Source organism: Eleginops maclovinus, chromosome 8 (assembly GCF_036324505.1).
Source record: "Eleginops maclovinus isolate JMC-PN-2008 ecotype Puerto Natales chromosome 8, JC_Emac_rtc_rv5, whole genome shotgun sequence".
Lineage (NCBI taxonomy): Eukaryota > Metazoa > Chordata > Actinopteri > Perciformes > Eleginopidae > Eleginops > Eleginops maclovinus.
Window position 1 is genome coordinate 4,042,395 of NC_086356.1, and position 24,320 is coordinate 4,066,714.

Sequence of the window (24,320 nt, forward strand, 5' to 3'; positions counted from 1 at the left end):
AGGGACTAAAGAAGAATACAGGGTCGGAAGAAGATCTTTTACTTGAGTAAAAGTTGAAATTGTACTGTCTAAAAAGCCAATAAAGTCCTGAATTCAAGTTGTTAAAAGTAAATAATCAGATAAATGAACTTTAAGTATCAAAAGTAACATTTATCATGATTTAGAATGGCTCTAGATCATATAGTATCATTTTTAGATCAGTAACAGATAGATGTAAGACGATTTTAGTACTGTAGTCTGTCTAAGTGGTGCCACTATTAGAGACTGGTTAGATTAGCAGTACAGTAATGCATCATTTCATGTCATTGTAGATGTCAAAAGTATCCAGTAACTGTGTTAAATAAATGTAGTGGAGTGAAAACGACGTTATTTGTGTCTGAAATGGAGTGGATTATAAATTTAAAGTAGTATAAAATGGAAGTAAATTACAAGGATGTCATAATAATACTTGAGTAAAACAGCAGCTACTTTCCACGATAAGTTAAAGAGGGTAAGACATAGAGAACTGTTTACAGGGATGAATAACTGAGGAACAAAATGAGGAGGAAAATGAAGATGCTGGGATGTGGACTCAAGAAGATGGTAAAGATTATTACCTTATGCTCACAAGATGAAGCTGCAGCAGCACCCCCTAGAGGTCAGAGGGGAATGTTTGTTCTCAAAGTATTCCTGCTAAAAATCTCCTTATATAACCTCCAACAAACAAACAACCATGTTCTTATCATATTCTGCAAAACAATGTGTGTATCTTTTCTGCTCTGAGGTCACTTCGTTGGCTGTTCAGACAAACATCTTGGTCCAGATGTGCTCATGCCAGCTGTGTGACTTATTTCAGTTTTACTAAAGGTGTTGCAACATTTCACTGAGTATTTCAGTGTGTTCTAAACTTCTAGATGACTTTCCAGGACACTAATCTGAATGTAGAAGCACACTCTGTTGAAAAAATCCACTCCCACTCCAACCTTCCTCTACCTTGCCACCCTGAAGGGGCGTGGCTATGTAATCATTAAGGAAGCCAGCTCACCTGATGCCAAGCCTTTTCCTCAATGCTGTCTTTCCTCATGTGGGTGGCTTATACCAGATCTCTGTCTGCATACGTGAGTTTCCTTTGCTTTAAATTGTAAATGTATAACAGGTTTATGGCTTTAATCGCAGCACTGTTCAATTATACGATGTTCTTATGCTTGATTATGTCTGAAGTGAACTGCCTTTGCTCAGATATGATTTCAATAATAGGTATTGTTGTTTAATCAAACTGTGATTTGTTATCCCCTTTTCTGCCAGATCCACCAGCAAATGATCTGAAACACAGATGAGATGATAAATAAATGATCTGAGACCCCTGCTTGTGATCTTTAAATCCATTGCATTCATCCTTGAAGTAATCAAACCCTAATCAATACACACAATCACTTTTTGAAATCAGTTATTTTCTTCTGTTTATGATTTCAGACTGCTTGTAAAGAAAATGATTGCCAGGATTGTCTCGCAAAATGTTGTCAGGTAAAGTCGTTATTGCTTGAAGACTTCATGTAGCATCACTTATTGGTTTATTCCGAAAAGGGAAATGAAAATTCAACTGGAAGAAAATAAAAATGTAGCCTATAGAAAATGGAGTAGTGGTGCACTTCAGCCTCTTGTGGCCAACATGAGTATTGCAACAGCACCAACATTCCTACCATTAAAAACCTCAATGCATGACTGCCTGATAAGTCACCCCTTACCCCTTCCACAGTACAGTGGTCTCTTAACTCTCAGTTGTAATAATAAAGTATATCTTTATGTTACCTTACATTATCTTGCCTATCAACTGACTTTCACCTACTGCTTAAACACAGCGACTCACACCAGCATCAACAACATTAATACAATGAATTCAAACTTAAATGTTGATTTCCACAAAGAAATACAAATTGAATTATTTTTAAAAAATCTTTCTCACATAACGCAATTGTTGAACTACATTTCATTTTTACTAAGTCACCTATGGGCTTCCATGATATTCTTAATTATAACAGTTAATAATTGACTATTAGATATTGGAACAAGAACATTTTAAAACACAACAAGGTTTATACAAAACTAATATAAGAGAAAAGCTATAAGTAGTCTTTATTTAGGCTGGATCCCACTCAGAAAACTAAGTATTTGTAAAAAATGTTTTTAAAAAAAAGGTAATCAAGCGTATATAATAATTAGACATAATTTTAAAAAATGCTTTATTTAAAATGTCTACTTCAGGAATATTGTGTATATGTGATGGCTGTAACACAAATATATTTAGCATTTCACTAATAGATACATTAAGATAGATTAATTTAAAATGAATAAGTCTAATTGAGGTGCGTGTGTATTCGTGTGTGTGTGTGTTAATCACATTTAGTTGACGCTACATATATTTCTGTAATATATTTCATCCATTGAGTTGGAAGTTAACTCAGTCTGACGCATCTTCTGGGAAATAAAACAACAGGTAGGAAGAGAGAGAGAGAGAGAGAGAAACGCAGAGAGAAAGACAGGAAGTGGTGAGGATGCTCTACAGTCGCTGCAGCACTCTGCTCCTCACCTCACCACCGTCTGCAGCAGAGTTCTGATCTCACAGCGCAGTTTTGCTTCACTGACCTGCCTTCCCCTCGTCATCTTACGACCATGCTAATTAAGGTAAGAAGCAAAAGAGCTTTTATTCTTTTCTAAAATTCAGTTTTCTTCCCATGAACTTGTATTTTAAAGTGAGGACTGAGCCACTTCTTAACTTGTATGTCTGTTTAACTCTGAGCTGAAACTGAATGATAATCAAGATTAGAATAAGCATTATTATGGTGTCACGCAGTCTGTGTGTGTGTGTGTGTGTGTGTGTGTGTGTGTGTGTGTGTGTGTGTGTGTGTGTGTGTGTGTGTGTGTGTGTGTGTGTGTGTGTGTGTGTGTGTGTGTGTGTGTGTGTGTGTGTGTGTGTGTGTGTGTGTGTGTGTGTGTGTGTGTGTGTGTGTGTGTGTGTGTGTGTGTGTGTGTGTGTGTGTGTGTGTGTGTGTGTTATTCAAAAGGAAGATGAAGTTGGTGTGTCAAGAGGAAATCAGCTAGACTTCCCTTCAGTCTGACAGAAAGTAAAATGTCGGCAGTGAGCTGGAGGGGGTTGTCATCGTTTACATGTATGCAAAAGAGCTGCAGTGTGCTTGTTGGGTGAGGGTGTGCAGGCTTTAAATATTCACCTGAGTTCATCTGCCAAATGCGTTACATCACATACACCATACAGCCTAAATATTTAGCTTAATGCTGTCTCGCACAAGAAAGTTTGAACTGTTTTCAAAGGATACGTCATGGTTATTTTGTAGGCAGTACTGGGTGAAGTGTTCTGTGTTACTCTGAAAAATGTCCAACATTTGGTCTATCCTCATTGATTGAATGATCCATTTAAAAACAGGTGGATATCAAAATTTGACTGTGGTCTCCAATGAGGAGATCCTTTTTTTTTTGCATATAAACCACACGATTGATGATGTTATGGAAATCCCGGTGTGTGTATTTTCAGTTCTAAAGATCATGCAGTCATTATTTAAAAATAGATTGAATGACACATTGCTGTGCCAACTAGGAAAAACCGTGTTGGCTAAACTAGTGGTATGACTAATGAATCTATGGAAAGCAATTTAAACATTTGCGGTGCCAAGAGGGTGAATCCCAATGACCTGGGTAATCCCTGCATCTCTATAAAGATATGTGCACAAAGTCACCTGTAATAATTTGCAACAAGACAAGCTTTTTTGCCACCAGAAGCGTTCTTTATGCAAGCAGTAGATTTACCAATCACGTTTGGGCAAACTGTCTGTGTGGATATCAAGAGAAGTCTACAGGTACTTCACTCACAACCTTCTTGCTTTTCTTGTATTTTATTTTGTATTGTTTGGTGCCTGTTTTCAGCCACGCTGGGCTGTGTACACCTCACACATTTGAATATGTGAAGTGCTGTGGAGGAAAACCCTAAATGAACCGCCTAAGTCTCTATGTACATAAAGTAAAGCCCATTAACGACTCTAACAAGTAATCACATCAAGTCTCTTTAAGAAAAGGAACAATCCTAAGCCATTTTGTTGATCTCTTCAGCCTCTGTAATTGAAACATATAGACCTTTTATGAAACGGTTTCATTCTCCTTGAGTTGTACCACAACACCACATCCTGAGGCAGTGCTTAAAATAAACAGGGGCTTGTGATAGGATCTATACAGGTTCGTTTAACACGTAAATACACATTGCGAGTACACTCTTTTGTTTTACATGCTAATATTTACGAAACCCGTAAGTAGAGGGCCTTTAGAATGTCAGGACATTATATACTCCCCGGGTATCCAGGTGGATACAGAACACTATGTCATCAGAAGTGTTGTACATCCCTGATTTAGTAGTTAAAGGGAAAATATCTGTAAATATGTTCAGAAAAATAACAATTTTAATACAAAGCAATTGACTGTTTCTTGGGGAGTTCCTCAAGGCTCAGTGTTTGGCCCCTCATGGTTTTTAACACAACTCTAACTTTATTTTTATATAATTTAAAGTAGAAGTAGATTCACCGTTTTACATACTACAAATAAAAAGGTGATGTTTTTCATTAATGAATGCTACAATCTGATTGCTTACATCAGGACAATTATTTTTGTGTGTGTTTTAACACTTTTCAAATATAAATCAATTGGAAAAAATATACTTCCGACATGTTTTCAGGGGAAAGAATGTTGTTTCAATCGGGCTTGGTGAAGAAACAACATTTGGAGAAAACAAACTTTAAAATATACCTTTTGTTTAGGAAACACTACATGTAAAGATATCACTGTGAAACGTTCCCAGCTATTATCTACATTAAGACATCAAATGCTTTTGCGGGAAAATAGTAGAAATATCCAAATGAAAAGAAGAATATTTGTTTTTGCGGTTTCCATAATTACCCTTTTTAGGGTCAGATACTTAAGCGACAAAGTACTGAGCCCTGCGTACAGTTATAAAACAGGGGCGTTTGGTATGTAGTGGTTTTCCAATCCTACTTAATAAGGATCAAGGGTTGTTGTGAGGGATTCTGGACTTTAAAGACTTTAACAAACACTGGTGGTCCCTCAGATCTCAGCAGTGCCCCGGACAGAGAGGTCTAGACGTTTCAAGTCTTTGTAAGTGGTATAGAAAGACTCGCTATACCGTCAAACTTTAGAAGAGTTTGTTGCAGTCCGTGAAATTCTAATGCTACTTGTGCAACCAGCTTTGTATTGACATTAATGCAAATGTGGCACGGCGTGTAACCCTTCTTCTTTGTACGTCAGGAGTGGTGCACCTGGAAAATGCATTTTCGGTAAAGCCTGTGTGAGATAAATCACTGCGTCCTTCATTGAACGGAAAGAAGGAACTCAGGTAACTAGAGTTGGAGGAAGGACGGCCGAGCTTCCCTCTCATCAAGTTCCAACTGCCCAAAAGATGTCAACCACCACGGTAGACAGCGCAGGAAGTGGAACTAAACTCTACAAACACAAGGTAGGCAGGCTTCATTGTTCTTCATGTAAGGCTACAGTGACACCAGGGATGTGCATGGACATTTTGAGTGCTGTCTCTCTATCCTGAAGATGAAAATGAATTTTGTAAATTGTTTAACATTTAAAAGAGGAACAAAATGTGACTGTTACAGACTACACAAATATTTCAATATATTTATTGGGAAGATTGTACTATTAAACATAGGAAGTTATATTTACTAGTGTTCATTATGTTTCTACAATCAGCTATATGTTATGTAAGAACTGTTAAGTGATGGCGGGAACAGAGCGGTGGCGGGGACAAGAAGATTAGGTTGATCCGCTTCACACAGAGATTTCCCTGCAGCTCAGTTTGTTAGAGGAAAATGACTCAAGCTTAAGGAAAAATGTCATATTTGTCAAGTTGTATTTTTTATGTGTCAAGGCTAATAAGGTACTGGTGTGGGAATTTGTCAAACAGCTCAGTAGCCTCCTCAAAGTAAAATATAATGACACTATTGGGGAATGTTTTGTATGAATCCTGGCTGCAAATCAATTTCCTTGTTCGGAAAATGCAAGATTAAAGTCTTTGATCTTGATTAGTTTATAGGGGAATCGATGCTAGTCCATCGGTAGATCCAATACTGTGTTCAAGACTAAAATATCTCAACATATATTGGATGATGTGTGCATCAATGGTGCCCAGAGGCTGATCCCCTGATCTTTCATGTACTGTAGCACTCGCGAGAGAGACAACCCAAAAATGTGCAAGAGTGAAGCATTATAGAGATTAGAGAATGTCAGTGGGAAAACTATCTGTATTTATTCCCTGTTCTGGCGAGTTCAGCCCACGGCAGCAGCCCTGAAAGGAGCCATCCAGCTGGGCATCGGTTACGCTGTGGGAAACCTCAGCTCCAAACCGGACCGAGATGTTCTCATGCAGGACTTCTCCGTGGTGGAGAGCGCTTTTCTGCCCAGGTACTCTACACTTCCTTATTTTGTTGACATCTAGCTCATGCATATAATAAACGTTCTGATGAATTACCACAAAGGATCTGTTCTCTCAAATCAAAACGGTTTGAATGTTCTTCTTTTCTTTTTGAATGAGTTAAAACTTTGTTCCTGTTAACTAATCCTACATCTTTTAAACAGATCTGCCTTATGGATTTCATTTGAAAGGTTTGAATTAGTCCTGACCAATCAGATATGCTGCTTAAAGTTGTGTGTGTGTGGGCAAATTCAAACAAGATCTATTCATTTTGAGTAACTGAGTATTGTGGGCTACGTTTTTTGTTTTTAGGGAAGTATGATTTCACCGTCTGAGCATGACGTTTTTTTAGATGAATGTAGTAGATTAAGCAACATGCATCCGTAGTTGAGTAGGACACGGGAAAAAGACCGCCATAGAGCCTAAGTGTATTGGCAGATACACAAAGTAATAAATGACTGACGCTGTAGCATGTGGTTGTATCAAAATATAGATAAGATAAGGAAGTCACTTCTATTTGTTTACAACCACTAACTCAGTGGTTTAGTAGAAAACCACAGCAATATCCTTTTTCACTGTAGACATTTTAACATCTTACAGAAGCACAGGTTTTATAAATAAGATTAAAAATGGCTTTGTATTTTAAAAACCCGGACCCTGAAATACGTCTTATTATTTGCACCTGTGCTTTTCCTATGTGATGTCTTGACAGCATGTTGCAAATAGCTACTGACTGTTTTGTTGGTGTACATTGACATTTCTCTTATCCTAACCTGAATACATTTTGTTTGTTCTCCAGTGAGGGCAGCAACATGACTCCAGCACATCACTACCCAGATTTCCGTCTGAAGACGTACGCCCCGCTGGCCTTTCGCTACTTCAGAGAGCTGTTCGGCATCAAACCAGACGACTATCTGGTCAGTGATGAAATCCATCTTGTCATTCTGACGCAGGATGATGGTTGACATGATCACACAAACATTATTGCATCATTCTGAATTTCAGTACTCCATCTGCAACGAGCCTCTGATCGAGCTGAGCAACCCCGGAGCCAGCAGCTCCTGGTTCTACCTCACCAGCGACGATGAGTTCATCATAAAGACGGTGCAGCACAAAGAGGCAGAGTTCCTGCAGAAGCTGCTTCCTGGGTACTACATGGTGAGCTCTTCCTCCAAAACTACCTTGACGGCTCAAATTGACATTTTGGAATTAAAGGTGCCCTGTGGGGGAAAAAGGAGTGATTAAAAGGCAGTAAACATCATAACTAGTGTCTCTATATACAAGAAACTGCTTGTTTTTTGTAGAATCTGAATCAGAACCCGAGGACGTTGCTGCCCAAGTTCTACGGCCTTTACTGCATCCAGTGCGGCGGCGTCACCGTCAGAGTGGTGGTGATGAACAACGTTCTGCCGCGCGCCATAAAGATGCACTACAAGTACGACCTGAAGGGTTCTTCGTACAAACGCCGAGCATCACGCAAGGAGCGCGTCAAGTCCTCGCCCACGTTCAAAGACCTGGACTTCCAGGAGATGTCCGAGGGCCTGCACTTTGACGCGGACACCTACAGCGCCCTGATGAAGACGCTGCAGAGGGACTGTCGGGTAGGTTCTCGTAAAGATACTGTATCTGTTACCATTGGGATAGGATGTTGGTACAGTAATCGGGGTCTATCAGAAACTTAAGAAGAGTTCTAGAGTTTTGCAGAACATTTCCAGTTACTTTTCTTTCATATTTCTAAACCAAAATCTTGGTTTATTTAATTTCCATATTTTACTTTAAGCTCAAATAGTAATTTATGTCCAAAGTATGTGTACAGATCAAACGACGCGTCCAAAAGCTAGTCTGGATGGATGATTCCTTAGAGCGTTTTTTAGAAATGTTTTGACCCTCCATTACTCCTAGTGGTACTTTATGGTCATAGGATCATTACAATCTGAATGGTCCATCCTCATGGGAGCAGGAATATGATCAGAGAATTTCCTGAAAGTCCATCAAATTTGCGTCAGAGTAAACATTGTGGCGTAAAGGTGGCTCTAATGGAAAGGTCATTGAGTTGAAAAACCAAATGGAGACATAAATATATTGAGAGAATAATTTGGCTTTCTAGCTAAAGAAATGCTTGGGGACAGCTAACCCTCTCTCAATGCTTGGCTAGGGGAGAAAATGTACACTAAGTATGTTTTTTTTTGCATGCTTAGGGTACAATACTGTGTCCAAGCACAAGATTATCACAAAGAATGATGTTTATAGAATTGTTGGCGATCATATGTGGTCCAATGACTAAGGGCCGCTGGGCTGCCAACAGAGTATGGGGTGTGATGGCCTCATTATCGCCTGCTTGTTGTTTTATCAGCGTGAAACACAGTGGTCACTTGATGGAAGATTAATCTAGCATAGCAAAAGCACCTGACTCACATAATCCGAGCACAAACTGGCCTATTTGGGAGTAAGGTGCTCGTGTTGGGCCTCTTTTCATGAGCTGATGTTAGTGTTGGGTAACACCATGGAAAAGTATGGGCCTCTTTGTGTACAGGAGACCTACTTCATGACATCAGTGTTTGGTTGGAGGGATTGAGGCTTTTTTTTTTTTACTGTACTTTTGGTTTGCAGATCAAGGCTTTAGTTGGGACCCACCGGGATGGGGAAGAGGTCACCTTAAACGTTCACAAATTAAAACTTGTTGTTCAGAACAGTACAATTGTGTGTTATTTTACCAATCAAAGTCTTGTTCTCTTACATTAATCCTCTACTGTTTATGAAATTGAAAAAAAAATTGCACAAAAATGTTTTCCAATGCAGTATGAATGACTTTATGGTCCGTGGAACTCTAGGTGGAGTCCAGAAAATGTTTTCCTGCGGGACCAATAAAGTAAATCCTACAGTAAATTAGCTTGATGCTACTGTATAGACTCAGCTGGAGGATCTGCCCACAAGACAGACAAAGCTGTCGTCCTAAATGTGCGTTACTGAAAGCGTTATAATCTCAAAAAGCTCAGATCGTTCTTGATGGTGGTACCAGTGGCGATGAGCAGTAATTGCCACTGAGTTTTTTCGGATCTAATTTTCCCAGAGTTACATACAGTGTGGACTTTCTTGGGACTGTCACCACAGAAACTCATAGCTCTTCATGATACAAACTAAAGTTGAAGAGATCATTACTTTATACTTTTTTGAGTACCTAATGTCGCGTTTTCCTCCCTCACCAGGTCCTAGAGAGCTTTAAGATCATGGACTACAGTCTCCTGCTCGGGGTTCATGTTTTAGACCGGAAGCTGCTGAGCAGAGGAAGTCGATGTGACAGCAGGAAGGGACAGAAAGTCCTTTACTCCACCGCCCTCGAGTCTATCCAGGGGAACGTGAAGGCCCCCGAACCTGTGGCTGATGACGACACGTGAGACAAATGTTTTTCTTCTGAACATTTCTTTGCTGTTTGAGGGGCTTCATGGCAGGTGGCATGGTTTGGAATGAGTTATTTTTGCAGCTATCTCAGAGTAGGTGATCTTTATTGCATTGTGCAAAAGCATCAAACCTTGTACCATGAAGATGTAGAGACATACATTCAATGGTCAGTAACAGTACATCAGGAAATGAAGGAAGATCAGCCTTAAAATAGTTGATTATAATGATGATGATTTTCGTGCTGATGCCACCAAGAACTAGCTTTACTCTATGTTCTACAGCTGTTTCATAAACATAGGAACTATTTTAAAGTAAATTATTGAGTATTAATCATTTAAAAACCTTCTTTTCAGATTTGGTGGGATTCCTGCCAAACATAAAGATGAGAACCTTCTCATCTTTTTGGGAATCATCGATATCCTTCAGTCCTACAGGTGAGATCATACTATAAGAGAAAATACACACCTTTAATCTACAGTTATTTTCTGATGTGTACTGAGATATTCAAATAATTTAACCCATAATGATCATGTTTACTTCTTCGTTGGTCTTTTTTTAATAATGTGCCTCAACTTTTTAGATAGATTATTAAATGTATACATTATAAATGCCATTTATTCTCAGTGTTTAAGTCTTGAATTATTCTGTCTCTTTGTACTGCGTATTCCAGACATGATATGCATACAGTATTTGTATAATTACTTTAATTAAACAGACTATTATTTTGTATTTTCAGGTTTATCAAGAAGGTGGAACACTCCTGGAAAGCTCTTGTACATGATGGGGTAACTGCACATCCTCCTTCTGACTCCAACTGCATAAATATTCATGTACACAGTTGCGCGTGTGCGTGTTTGCGCTCTGACATTGTCCTTTATTTTCAGGACACGGTGTCGGTTCACAGGCCCAGTTTCTATGCGGACAGATTTCTGAAGTTTATGGGCTCGACTGTATTCAAAAAGATTCATCGTAAGTAAAGAGATGACTCCTGCGTCCTGCTTCCTGCTTCCTGCGTTAATAAAAAAACGTACCTTTCTTGTAATTAACCTTTGTTTACGTCTCTCAGCTCTACGAGGAGCATCTTCAAAGAGGAAGAGGACTTCCATGAATGCTGCAAAGTCCGCCTCTCAGGAGTTTCTGTCCCCACACAGAGAGGAGAAAAAGGAGGAGAAGAAAGCCCAAAGTTTGGACAACCTGGATGGAAACTGTAAGCTTCAGGAATGCATTAAATAATATTATAAAGCAAATACCTATTTTAATGTTTTTGGGGGGAGGCTTTGCTGGAATCACTGATAAATGATCTGCTTGTTACAACAGTTTACAGTTCCTCCAAGCAGCCGGATATCCTTCCCAGAGTTTCATTCAAGGCCACAGAAAAGGATGAAGAGGACCTTGATAACGGGTAATTTACCTTTGCAGCACTCGTGACTGAATTCTGTGGTTTAAAAAGTCTGCTTTCCCCAATTGGTCGCTAAAGATGCACGTAAAACACTATACCATGCATTGAACTGAGCAGTAACAACAGAAAAACATGTGTAATAGAAACACACTAAGTTCTGTATTTATTTTCAGTGTGGAGGTTTTTTTAGGGACTATGTTATCGTGTGAGCTTTATAAATAAAAACAAGTAAATATTCTGAAATGTAAGTTTAGTTTCCTACTTGTTTCAGTTTGACAGTGACTAAAGATGAAAGCTGTGCTCACCTAAATCATTTACCTCCACATTCTCCTGTATTTTTACTTGGCAGTGAAGAGCGCCGAGCCTCCAGTTCAACCATCGCTCTGGAAGATCCTCTGCCGTCTCTCAGCAGGAGCCAGTCAGACTCTGAACTGGACGTCTACTTGGTATGAAAAGTTTATTGTGTACCTACATTTTGCATGAAAAACATTTCAGTTATAGGGTCTTAAAAATACACATAATTCTATATTCCAAAACAAAAGCACTGCTGACTTTCTGACAAACAAGCGCATACCCCAAATTGTCAAAGTGTTGCTTGAACATTCAGCAGTGGATAAGTACATGGGATTGAAATTGGTGAGTTAATATAAAACGCATGGTGGACAACTTCTCACTGCATGTCACCAAGTTTTAAACCGATATCAGGATCCTCAAGACAATCTGATATAATCTACAAAAAAGTCAGCGATAGAGGATAAGGTATTTATGGCTGGACTTAAGCAAAGTCAATTCCTGATTTAATTGACTCCAACCCTTATTTGATGCATAATCTAATAGACTGGTTTCCCCTGCTGATCAAATGGTTAATCGGCACACATTTTTGGAAAAAGTACCACTCAAGTCTTAACTTTATCACAAAAAGACAGTGGGCCCAATACGTACAGTATACTGGTGTATTTGAGAGCATTGCTCAGTATGAATCCGGGGGTCACTGGGTGTTTCTGCATTTTCAGCGTCACACAGACTCACCCAGACCCCCAGCTGGAGCTGATCAGTCGCTTGTGTCCCAGCAACAATGAAGTGTAAGCAGCAAATTACATCCATAGGCTATTCTATTCAGTATTTGAATTCATGTTCTCTTTTGGAAAAGCCTCTATTTCTGCTGCTGCTGCTGAATCAACAAAAAAGGCAAACGATGACTCAGATGTGCCTCAGCGGAGGACACTGAATAACCTAAATAGAAACAAGTACACTAAGCAAATGTTTTTATACAAGAGACGTTACTGTTCATCCCCTGCTTGCATCTTCTGGCCTCTCATTTGCTGCTTTTCCACCATGCAACTTCTCACATTTTCCTCGAGCTTACTTCTCGGATGGTGGTCGGGCTTGGGTCCAAGAGGCCCCGCTGGTCTCCTATGACGTCCGTACAGCGTGACTCAGCCAAACACTTTTCTTACATAACCACAAATCCTCGTTCAGGCTTATATGAAGCTGTTCTTCAGCCCACATTAAGCAGTCTGTTAGGCTCTGTTGGAAGCCTGGAGACGTTGGACTTAATCTCATTCTTAAATCCTTTGACAGAAGACAGAGGGATTCAAAACTATAGTGAGGGTCAAAAGGAAATGTATAAGCTTTGGATTTCTCTGACAGCCATTTTGCCCTATTTTTTTAACTGGTTGCTCAGAGGGATGATGTGCACTTTCCAAGAGGTTTTACCATAACAGATCCATAACAGCTGGCTTTACACAATGAACAAAATGAACACACTTAACATTACTGCTGACCATTATCCAAAGCTGATTTAGTGTTTTAAATGTTGGAATATGTGCTTCCTTCTTTGCAGGGGGCCACTGGTTCTCAGTCATTTCAGTAAGGTACGAAAATCACTATGAAGATACATAAAAAATAATAAGAATGCTTGAATAATTTAGCAACAAGTCATTGTACATTTAACATACATGTCCTAATATGTCATCAATTTAACATTTTATCCAATTAGATATTTTTGGACGTAATTAGCGTATGAATGCTTGAGTTGAAGCCCAAAAGGTGTTTTCCGAGGTCACGGTGACTCATCCAGGATGTTGGTGAAAACACTTGAAATTCAATGTCACTGAGATTCAATTTCTTGAGAAGAGGCAGGCCTGAGGAATATAAACAGGAAACACTGCAGGAGGTTTTGGATAATGGTCAGCAGTAATTTTGCACACATTGGGAAAAGGGAGGTTTTCAACAATATAACAACCTTGTAAAAAGTAAGACATTTGGACAAGGCCAATTTGGGATAACATCCCCTTTGAAGAAGAAACAGGCTCCACAGTACTTGTTCTAAACATAAAAATTCAATCTATGATTAATTGGAAAACGCCTCATTATCCCACAAGTACGCCATAAAAAAACACAGAGAAATCCATAAACTAAAATAAGTTTATCCCTAGGATATTGAGGTTTAAGCAAACGGACATACAAGAACAGGGAACTCTAAATCTAGATGCTAAATTTGAGACTAGATCATGTTCCGAGGCCCACAGCTATATTTCTGCTTTAATTAATCTACTATATAACTGACCGTTAGCATGCCAGGCTAACGCTCCACATTATTTCACTTACACTCTTTTGACGTTTAGACACAGATGTCTGAAACAGTCAAGAGAGAGGGTTGATTTCTTTTTTAATAACCAAAGTTTGTCATCAATAAACACAGGTGAAACAACATTTTGACAAGTGAAGGTGATTTGCTGTAGTGGGGAAGCGTCTTGTGGCCAATGTAGGTATTACAACAACAACAACTGGAGAGGAGACAGGAGACCAAAAATAATTAGTGAAAACGTGGGTCTTATTTGCACCTCTGTTTCTAAAGGTTTTGGATGATTTTGCAGCCAAGTTATTTAAAGCAACGCAAGCAGTTGGGTGTAGTCATGCAACCAAAGTGACATGCAAATCCAAAAAACCAATTGCATTGAAAGGTGCAGTGAAAGCAAACAGTGTGTAAAGGTGCGGAACAAAAAAAGTGACTCACTTTCCTTTCAGGGCTTCCGTACAAAACGAGCAAAAGAGAAGTAAAAATGTAACTTTTAAACCATAACCTTTTGCCCGGTAGGCGTGTTCAGTCGTCCTTCTTTGTCTAGTTTGCAAGTGTTCAACTCTCAGGGGAAAATAACCTTGTTTTTTTCTTGTAGTGAGGAGCAACCTGGACTTGTGACCTTCCAGTCCCACAATGTCACATCAGGACCTCAGAACATGTGTGACACCAACTCTGTGCCTTTCCTTTTTAAGTCAAAATGTATGTGCCTAATCACTGGCTCCTTTGTAGGCATCCCATCATTTACAGATGGGGACACAGTCACTGATCCACTGTGTCACAGTAAAACACTATGAAGCTGTTTCTTCTCCTGTTATTTGCACTCTGCTGCTAATTTTACAAAAGTGCTAACAAGAAAATTGACTTTGACTTCTACTTTTGGACGTCTGAATTTTATGTGCAAATGTTTAAATATGCTCAGTGGCTGGATCCCTGAGGAAATTGATTGTCTTAAAAATCAAAATTCAGGGAAAATAATGCTATTATTTTCTAATTATATTATAATAAGAGCCGTGTTGACTGGAATCTGAAAGAAAAATGAATCTATTGATGCCTTGAAGCGTGTTTATATCCTTATAAACCTCATGTATAAGTGATTTTTAGAATCCCAAATTACTTGCATCAATATTAGGCTACATACTTATTAATATATTCTATATGTTCTATATTCTATTTGTGTATTTTTTTTCTTCAAACATTCAGAATCTGCTGCCACGTTGACAAACAAGTATTTGCTTTTTTCTCTGGTTAGAACAAGATTCATATTTTATTACTACCTTTCCCTTTCCCTGTGTGTTTTATTCTCTGCAGAATGTTTTCATCTTCCCTGGGATTTGTTCAAACAAATGTCTGTTTTAAATCCTGGAAGTGAATTAGTACCATTTCATGTGTTTTGTCTTCTTTTTGCTTTTAAAAGTTGAAAAAAAAGAGTGCTTTTACGTGATTTATAGGTCTACAACTGCATTATAGCAATACTTTGAGATTGTATCTGTGAAATAAATCCGTCCTAAAAAGAAAGTCATTGTCTGTGGCAAATTATAATTGAGTATTTGATTTATAAAAAAGAAATTACTGCAGCATAAAGGACACATGAGCTGTCATATTACAATGGACACAAGGGGGCGCAGCACTAACGCGTTGACCCCCTGTGTGAAGAGGAAACGGCAGGGCGTGATGATGAAGCTTGCCTCTGCTTTGCATGTGAACCCTGTCCACTACTGCACACTATTAGAGGATAATTACGTGAATCGCTTTGATTTTAAACGTTTTTTTGCTTAATACCTAAAGATAAATACAGTATGTGCGTACAATTCATTAAATGTGAATTTAATTACAGTTATAATGTGTCTGGTCCTCACCTACTAAAGGCTTTAAAGCAGGGTGTGCACTAAAGGTTAATGGGATTTACGTTAAACTGGTTTTGACGTACACATCTGTCAGAGGTGGAAATAATTAAACTGCATTTACTTAATCTTGGTTGTAGTGTAGTTTCCAATAGTAGGTGGCACCTAAATAGCAAATGTTCAATTTTACTGTAAGCAAATGGCTGGTGTGAGGATCAGAGCCATGGCTGTGTCGAGTTTCTTTCAGAGTGTTTCTAGGTTTTATGGCTCTACTCTTTCCTGAAATGAGCTGTGCCAGAGGGTCTAATTCTGGACAGGTTAAACCAGTCAGACCAGCAGCAAATACACAGCCCACAATGAGGAGCAAACAAGAGACCTACTGTGTGCACAGGTGGCCCCATTTGGTTAAAAAGTATTGCTGTCACTATCATATTTGCATTGGTTTTCAAAGTGATTTGTAAGAAGAAAGAAAGTGTATCTGTGTTTCTTGCTGGGAAGACCTTTAACCGATACACCAATGTAAAAAATACCCATTCATTTATCGCATGAGAGAACACAGTTTTAAAACTCCTTTGTTAGCTTTCTTTTTCAATTTGACTTATTGATTATATTCCTGGTTTGATATCCAGTCACAAAATGCTTCATAGTGGTTTACATGACGCCTGTGGTCCTTTATTTGCAACACATTTCACAGGTGAAATCATCCATTTCAAATGTTCCAAGGGCAGTGTTGATAAGGTTCATTCATTATGTTGTTTTTAATTGTATTTTAATGAATAGTCTTTTCATTTTATATTGTTGTTGGCTTTATTTATTGGGGAAAAAAGTTGATTTCCCGGGTTAATGGCATGTTTCCCACCAGTCTCAGATTATTAACCACAGAGTCCATTTATGTTTTCTGATAAACTCCGTTTGTTAGTTTTATGTGTTGAATTTATTGACAGTACACTGGTGTGACATCCAGGTTACAGGATGTGAGTCAGTTGAGTGTCACCTCCTCCCGCACCCAGAGGGGGTCACGTGGTGATGAAACTACAGACGCACCTGCAGTCTGAGAGCCCGCCCACATACCTGCGAGAAAGAGGAAGTGACATTTTGCAACAGGCGAAACCAAAAAAGCCACCTTCATTTCCCCCCTCTTAAACCTCTTACCGTGTCCCACATTCCTCTCATCCACCTTTTACTTTACGGATTAAGCTGCTCTGCTCCCACAGAACCAGGAAGCAGTCGGAGTTTCACCTGGTGAGTACCGTGTTTTGTTCGCCCTGAATGTCGACATGTTTCCACCCTGTTTCCTCGCGCTCACTGCCATATTAGGGCATTGTAATGGTGCCTACTAAAGACATATAGGTTGACTTGGTCAGACAAGTGACACACAACACTTCTAACTTGCTCATAAAGGCAGTAGTGTTTTATTTTTACTCTTACCTTCATTTTTTAGCCGAACGCTACAGTGTGTTCAGGCCTCAGTGCTACTGTAAGTGTGTGTGTGTGTGTGTGTGTGTGTTGGGTAAGATAACACTGCCAGCCAGATGTAGTTTCCAGAGGTGAAACTTATTTGAGTACCCTATCCAAACATAACTTTAGGCTAATATTTTTGAGATTCTACTTTCCCCCTACTTAGCTAATACATATTACTCAGCTGTATGTATCTATAGGGAGTTATCGGTCATTTTGTGCACTGACCATGCACTCGGTTATTTTGCCTTAGATGTATAAACAATACCAAACCGTGTGCAATGTCTTGTTAAGTTGTAGTTTCACAATTTTAATTAATTTAATTAGATCAAGGCAGTGGTATTTTTCATTCTTCCTTTCAATTGCATCATTTCTACTTTACCCCTTGTTCTAAGTTCTTGGGAAACACAGTTAACCAGATTTTCTATGGCTCAATCTGGATGGAGATAATATTGCTTTGGTGTTTATATTGGATATATTGGAGTTTACTGAAATGCTATAGAGTTGGCTATGATGTTTCTCTTTGACCTGATTTGACCAGCGAGCAGCAACTCCACTGTTATTGACGTAACGGCCAAAGTAAAGCTCTTTTTTCTTGGGTTCATGTTGGCTGATAGTGACTACCTGCTCTGGTCTGTTAAACGTGGGTTGTTTTAAAAATAGGCTTACTACACTGTAACTTGACTTTACTCCAAATCAGTATTTCAAACTCTTGTGTGTCATTTCTGAAGGTAAACTAGGGCCTCACAGATCATATGTTGTATTTCTCATTTTTACAAAGTAGGGATTAGATTCACAGAAAAAAAGATGAAGGTTGGACATTTACGATACAAAAATGTGGAGATTCTCTGAGATTGAAGTCAAAATCTACAAGACAAAACTGTTGTTTGAGCTCTTGATGATGCATTGGATGACTTAATCAAATTAGCAAAAGGGAAATGTAGCCATATTATTGTTTTTAGCATCTGGACTTTAAAGAGACATTGCTGTAAATCAAGCCTATTCAGTGGAACATGAATCTGATGAGGAGAGATGTCACCATGTTCCATACTGTTCACTTCCTCATTAAGGTCACTCATTCCCTGTACACTCTCATCACAGATTTGTGACTGGCATGTGTCCCTCCATCTGGCTCACACATGCCTTGGCTACGGTCATTGCATAATAGCATGGACCCTTAGTAATGCAGCGATACTGTGCCACAGCAATACTGGGGCAAGCATCAAGGGCCAAAGATCCAAACTGCTTATGTAAAAGCATTAAAACGAGCAAACCGCTCCAGCTCCATCTTCTTACCCTGTGGAAATAGAAGACGTTCTCATTAAAAAGTGAAAACGGTCAGTGATAAAGGAATCAGGCTGAATATTGAATCCCTCCCGTTCTTTCGTCATTTAAATATGAGGCTTTTTTTAAGGAGATTTGAGGAGCAGAAAAATTCAATATGGAAGAAAAAACTATAGCTTCACTGTTGTAATATAACAAGTGTTCCTGCGTGTATAGGAGTAAAATCACTTCAAGGCTTCACGAGATTTAAATGGTACATGTTGTAGTTATAACACTGCACCAGGAGAGCCGAGAGCCAAGAAGCTTAACATGCGTTCCAAAATCTTGGATATCAAACAGCTACGGTGTCACTATCCAAACCATCACAAGTGTATACAGGTGTTGAAAGGTGCATGAAATTGAAGAAGAAGATGAAGATTCAACTTTATTGTCATTGCACAGAGTACAAGTACTAGGACAACGAAATGCGGTCTCTGCATTTGACCCATCCTAGTGTTAGGAGCAGTGGGCTGCCATTATGTACGGCGCCCGGGGAGCAGTGTAGGTAACCAGTGTCTTGCTCAGGGACACCACGGTGGCACTTGGTCTTTCGGGGACTTGAACTGGTGACCTTCCAGTTCCCAGGCCAACCCCCTATGGTCTTTGCCACCACCGCCCTGGAAATTGTAAAAGATGATAAAAAAGATGTTGTTTATGTGCCTCAGATAACCCTATCCCTTACTCTGTTCACCAGGATTTGTATTGTTGAGAGGACAGACTGGAGCAGATGGCTGTATTTATTTGGTAGTTGAGAACAGATCTGGCTGTGCTGTAATGCCTATTAAAGACCGTTTGGCCCATAAAGTTATTATGGTTTTGGTCTGTCAACAACAAATGAGAGGGATGTCTGGCTTTTTAGCTTCACTTTCTTTACTAGCTAGTTACTAAGTGTTTCTGGTGTTTGGCAGGGAGTGTACAGTGGGTTTATCAGGGCAAGTTCACAACAAACAAGGGTGATGACTAAACACTGAGACTTAATCAAGCGGTAAATGTGCCATAAAATGAAAACTGTAAGCTTAAAAGAGACTACTTGCTTATTAAAGTTGAGGTGCTGGTTTAGAACAACGTACTTCTATGCTTTATTCATTTTGAATAATATTGTTCCAAACATTTCCAATCAAGTATATATAAGGACATGGATACTGGTATTTAACTGGAACAGGTTTAAGGGAAGTATTCTTGCAGAGACTTGGATGAAAAGATAAATACTACTTGTGTATATTTAATATATACTCACACTATATATCAGTTTGCATATTGTTTTTGTTAGGAAGTGAAACAGGCCATAATTCCCTCAAAAAAATCTGGTTTATATTGCTCTTAAAACAACTGCATTCATTTAAAATTCTCTGCAAACGAGACATTTATTCAAAGTGAGATCTGAACACGTCATGAGAACACATGTTTACTGAATACTAGATCTTCCACCCATCAATCGTTGTTCACATGAGCTGTTTGCATTAGCTAGTTCTGCTGATTTCAACAAGGATTTGTAGCATTATCAGGGAAAGATAGAGAGGCCGCTACTCTCAAGCCCTAATCCTTAGTACCTGTAGCAAACCGTTTCACATTTTCAGAATCTTGGCAACAGCTTGGTCCCAGAGTGTCCAGACGCTGACGACTACATCATTGTGCACCTTTGCATGTTGTGTTTGTGCACATGTGCATCCATGTGTTGTTTGCACCCCCCCTGCATAATCATTCTCCTCTGTCTACACACAGTTTGGGCAGGATAAGTGTTCTCTGAGAGATTACTGTAAGGTGTTGGATTATGATAAAAGCGCCTGTAAATGTCAGGCTGCTGTTTGAATGCTGCACACTTCAATGGTTTGGTTTCCAGCTCCTAATCGTGCCTCCTCTGACAAAGACAACACTCTCTCCTTTTTTGTCTTCTCCCTCCTTTGTGTTGCACGTTTTTTTAAATAGACGCTTGGTATTTTGTGTCTCCCTCGCTGTGCCCAGGGTACTGGAGTGCTTAGGGATTTCTGCTGCTCAGAAAAATCTGCAGCAGCTCTCATGGCACGACCATCCAGAGCCATAATCCAGACGTCCAAACTGCTGGAATATAAATCCCGTCCGGAGTTTGCATTGGCTGGCCGCTCATCAAGAGGCCACTGAGATTATTTATTTATTTCAGACCTCTCAGGACATGGCGGCCTGCTGTCGACCCGGAGATGACAAGATGTAGACTTTTAATCTGTGCTGCGCGTGGCGTGCATATGGAGGGTTTGCACAGTGTGGGGAGTGGAGAAGGCGGCTTCTTATCAGGGGAAAAGGAGCTTGGGATGCATTAAAATATTGAGTGATTGCAAAACATATGGTGATCAGAATTTGAACAACCTTACCCAAGATATATCCCATATGGCTCAATCCCCTAGACTTGAATATCTAACATCAAATGTGTAGTAATCTGTAGCAGAAAATAGTCCCCTCTAACTACCTATTAACAGTTGTTTGAGTGTTGTTGTAATAAGGATAGTGTCCAGCTGTCTATAAAAAGTGTTACCATTTGAAGCAAAAAAACGGATGAGTGCGCTTTGACTTAATTATGATTTCTGAGTATTGTGATAGGGATCAACATATTGTCGGTCTTTATTTAGTGATAGCCTTGTAAAAGGGTATCAAACCCTTGTTATTTTGATTTACAGCATCAAAAATATACAGTTTGGCTTTAATTCCTGCAATTTTGAGACCACACTCCCCATTCAGAAAATGCCAACGCAGCTGGAGAAAGTAATATGAGCGGATACCCAACAAATTGCTCTGAAAACATTTTGGAATCCCTCCCTTTGCCACATTCAAATCTTGAAGTGCAGATTGAATACAGCTTGTAGTTGTGTCATTAATAAATCTCCGTTAAGGGGTTAGTGGAAGCCTGTGTGAGGATTAAGGGTGAAGAAAATGGGTCTGTTCTGGTGTAAATGGCGAGAAGACTAAGCCTGGATGGGGGGGGGGGGGATTAAAGGGAAGGGGGCGGGGAGCATATATGATCTGTCAGGGCTTAGTACCACAATTATCCCAGCAGCAGCAGCAGCAGCAGTGGTGTTGGTGTTGATAGAGGCTGCGATTTCATTAGTGTAATGTCCAAAGATCTCCAGAATTACGTAAGAGTGACGCGCACTCATCGTCCCTTGGCCAGCCCCCCGTCTGGCAGGAACGTGGCCGTTTGTTTTCCTTTTATCCTCCCTCGCTCAGAAAAGCCAAAAGGACATCTGTCAGGAGTCGGCAGTCGGGAACAGGAGTAGTAGGGCCTTTGTGCTCCGGGTCCTGAAACTGTGGCTCGTTGCCATGTAGAGAACAAGTCCTGATGCTGGGGGAGGAGATGAGCAACCGTGGAGATGTTCAATCCGCCTCTCGGTCTAGCACTTTTTTTTTTAGAAGATGAGTGATGGAAGTGTAGCAGCATTCAGAGCAGCGTGGTGTTGCCGTTAGAGGACAGTCAAAGGATGAAGTTCAAGAAGTTCATCACCATCATGCAGGCGGCCATTGGGATCGTACCCCTGAACAAACGGGAGCTCTTGCCGCCCGGCAGGAAACTGTGGAGACCCCCTGGGTGAGTTGGAGTCAGATCACTGTGTCTGTGTGGCGTTCCCTTTGGAGAGCTTTTGCATAGTAGTAGTGAACTGCATGATGTAACAGCATCTGGTTTCTAATATCTACTTCTAAATCCTGTTGATGTTTCAGAAATGTGGGTACCTGTTTGAGTGCCAGGGAAGCAATGGATAGAAAAACATAGAACAGCTTTGGTTTATATTCCGGTGTTTTACGTCTCTTTTGAGAGTTCTGTCATCCCTGGAAATCCGTTTATGGTCCTCAGACAGAATTGAAAAATGACATCAATGTGTCAGTCCAGAAACAATGTCTATGCTATTCTGAATAATCTAGGGCAGTACCGGCACACATCTTAAAATGTTCACAAACAACAAAGGTTTGCTAGGAACCACTTGAAGTAAAAGTATTTTGGATTTGCTGTCTGTTGGGAGTCGTCCAACTTTGATGGACTATTCATAATGATGAGATCCTTCTAAATATTTGGACATAAGTGTTTCAGGGATTTATTACATTAGTGGACTGACTTCAGAGAGACCGTACATATGAGGTTACAGTTACCCTGTTTTGCATCAGGGTTGACCATTCTGATGATTTTAGATTGTGATACATCTCGAAGGAATTCTTTACCTGGTTTCCAGACAAATTGTATAGATTGTGGTATTTATTGTCCTACATTGTTTCCAAACTCAGATTTTTTGAGCTTGACCTGCTGCATATAAGGGACTGAAAGTCAGAATTACTTTGATTCTTGGTCTAGTGCAAAGGGCTGTCAGTACCAAGGTTTCCCTATAACAAATTATACCAAGCATCCAAAACTGGCCCTCGGTCTAAATCCTTCTTTCATTTCCTGGATGGAAGTGAGGTATGTCTTGCATTACTTCTTGGAGATACTGAGCTGATCCTACAACTCTATGTTTAATGTGTAACAGGCAGCCGGTTTAGTCATGCAGAGACAATCTGCCTTCCCGCACAATATCTCAGAACTCTCTGATTGTATCCAGTTATACCATCTGAATGAATCAGAAACCTCAACTCTGACTCACTGCCATGAAGGAGAGAAAAAAGTGCTATCAGTTCCTGCAAGTATGGACATGTTAGCAATCCGGTTGGACTGAGATGCTGCTCTTGAAGTGAGTCTGCAGATTATCGCATTATAGGCTGTAGTATCAGTGTTAGCCGGGTATCCTCTGGCTTTACTCAGAGCCATACACGGTTGGCTTAGTTCTGGGAAACGTGGCCTTTTATAATCTATTCATAGCTCAACTTTTTTATCGTCTGCCCCCCTTGGTAATCGAAATATTTGGTTTATATTTCCTGAACTATGAAGGTTTTATTTGTCATCAGGTGTCATGTGTTTTACTTGTTAGATGTGTGAAATATTACATAAATGAAGACAAAATGTGCTCTTATCCCTCAGCTGTAGTTGACATCTTTAAACAGCTTCTTGCTTCTGCCCATATATGGAACATTGTATAAAAAAGAGAAAATGAATCCTGAAATATCTCTACCATCGGGAAAATTGATATAAACTTTGGTACAAATGTCTAGGGTGCCCACGCCCGTCTTTGGGGACTATTCCTTCCGCAAGACCCCAGCTCTCTCACTTATCCATCCCAATATCCAAACATCATTTTGTAGTGTCTTTTATTTTTCATGGAGCTCAGCTCTTCCACTTATGACAGGGTTGTGATGAACCCACTAACCCTCATGAAATGTGTTCACACATTTATGTCCCCCGCAGGATTACATTGTAATCACTTTGGTGATCCCTTAGCTTTTCATCCAACACCATCAGGTTAAAGTTTGTGTGCTACTTTGTTTTTTGCCCAAATCCCTGCAGAATAACACTCCTATCAGCCTCTGTTGTATCTGTATTAAGTGCTTATTACCACACGTCACCAAACTAACAAGGATGCCTACGATTTAGCAAACATGTTGGTGTCGTTGTGAAGAACGAGTTAGCATTGTTGACATTAGCATTTAGCTTAAAGAACTGCTGCACAGTTTCAGTCAAACTTAATACTTTTGATGTTGTTGTTTGAGCTTAATATATTATGAGTTTGCAGGTGGATTCATTTGGACTTGAATAACTACACCAGTTTCCATACATTGTGATTGTAAATAAGCAGACGTCATGAAACCTGCTACAAATGTGTTGTCCATCACAGTTTTACCATTACATGGCATGGCATAGGGCAGATGGATATGAAAAGTTAATAAATACTATTGCGTAACTAAACTTATTGAAGGGGTAGATGCATTAAAAATCTAAAAGATTTAGCAGTGGTT

The 24,320-nt window shown here is 39.6% G+C and overlaps 2 protein-coding genes across 10 annotated transcripts in view; both read left to right on the forward strand.

The window, feature by feature from the left end:
- The first annotated feature begins 744 nt into the window (after nt 1-744).
- pip5k1ba (phosphatidylinositol-4-phosphate 5-kinase, type I, beta a) lies at nt 745-15,372 on the forward strand. 8 transcript variants are annotated; one of them, XM_063889627.1, is made up of 17 exons: nt 745-1,097; nt 1,285-1,503; nt 2,474-2,661; nt 5,302-5,509; nt 6,335-6,465; nt 7,275-7,392; nt 7,481-7,633; nt 7,780-8,076; nt 9,682-9,866; nt 10,228-10,308; nt 10,611-10,843; nt 10,941-11,081; nt 11,192-11,276; nt 11,623-11,719; nt 12,287-12,355; nt 13,117-13,147; nt 14,453-15,372. In XM_063889627.1, exons 4-15 carry the CDS (start codon nt 5,453-5,455, stop codon nt 12,350-12,352), a joined length of 1,644 nt encoding a protein of 547 aa, XP_063745697.1. In that variant the 5' UTR covers nt 745-1,097; nt 1,285-1,503; nt 2,474-2,661; nt 5,302-5,452; the 3' UTR covers nt 12,353-12,355; nt 13,117-13,147; nt 14,453-15,372. The 8 variants fall into 8 exon arrangements, with proteins under 8 accessions (XP_063745697.1, XP_063745694.1, XP_063745696.1 ...); XM_063889632.1 differs by lacking the exon at nt 13,117-13,147 and having other exon boundaries at nt 760-1,097; nt 10,611-10,659; nt 10,759-10,843; XM_063889624.1 differs by lacking the exon at nt 13,117-13,147.
- A 1,390-nt stretch (nt 15,373-16,762) lies between these two features.
- The window catches only part of tjp2a (tight junction protein 2a (zona occludens 2)), a 29,812-nt gene continuing 22,254 nt past the window's right edge, over nt 16,763-24,320 (forward strand). The window contains exon 1 of one of the 2 annotated variants that reach the window (XM_063889086.1): nt 16,763-16,940. Coding sequence is in view for 1 of the 2 variants with exons in the window: in XM_063889082.1 (XP_063745152.1) it covers nt 21,926-22,032 (107 nt within the window). In the remaining variant the exon portion in view is untranslated. Of the gene's footprint in view, nt 16,941-21,782; nt 22,033-24,320 lie in introns of those variants that run through there. The other variant, XM_063889082.1, reaches the window with a different exon arrangement.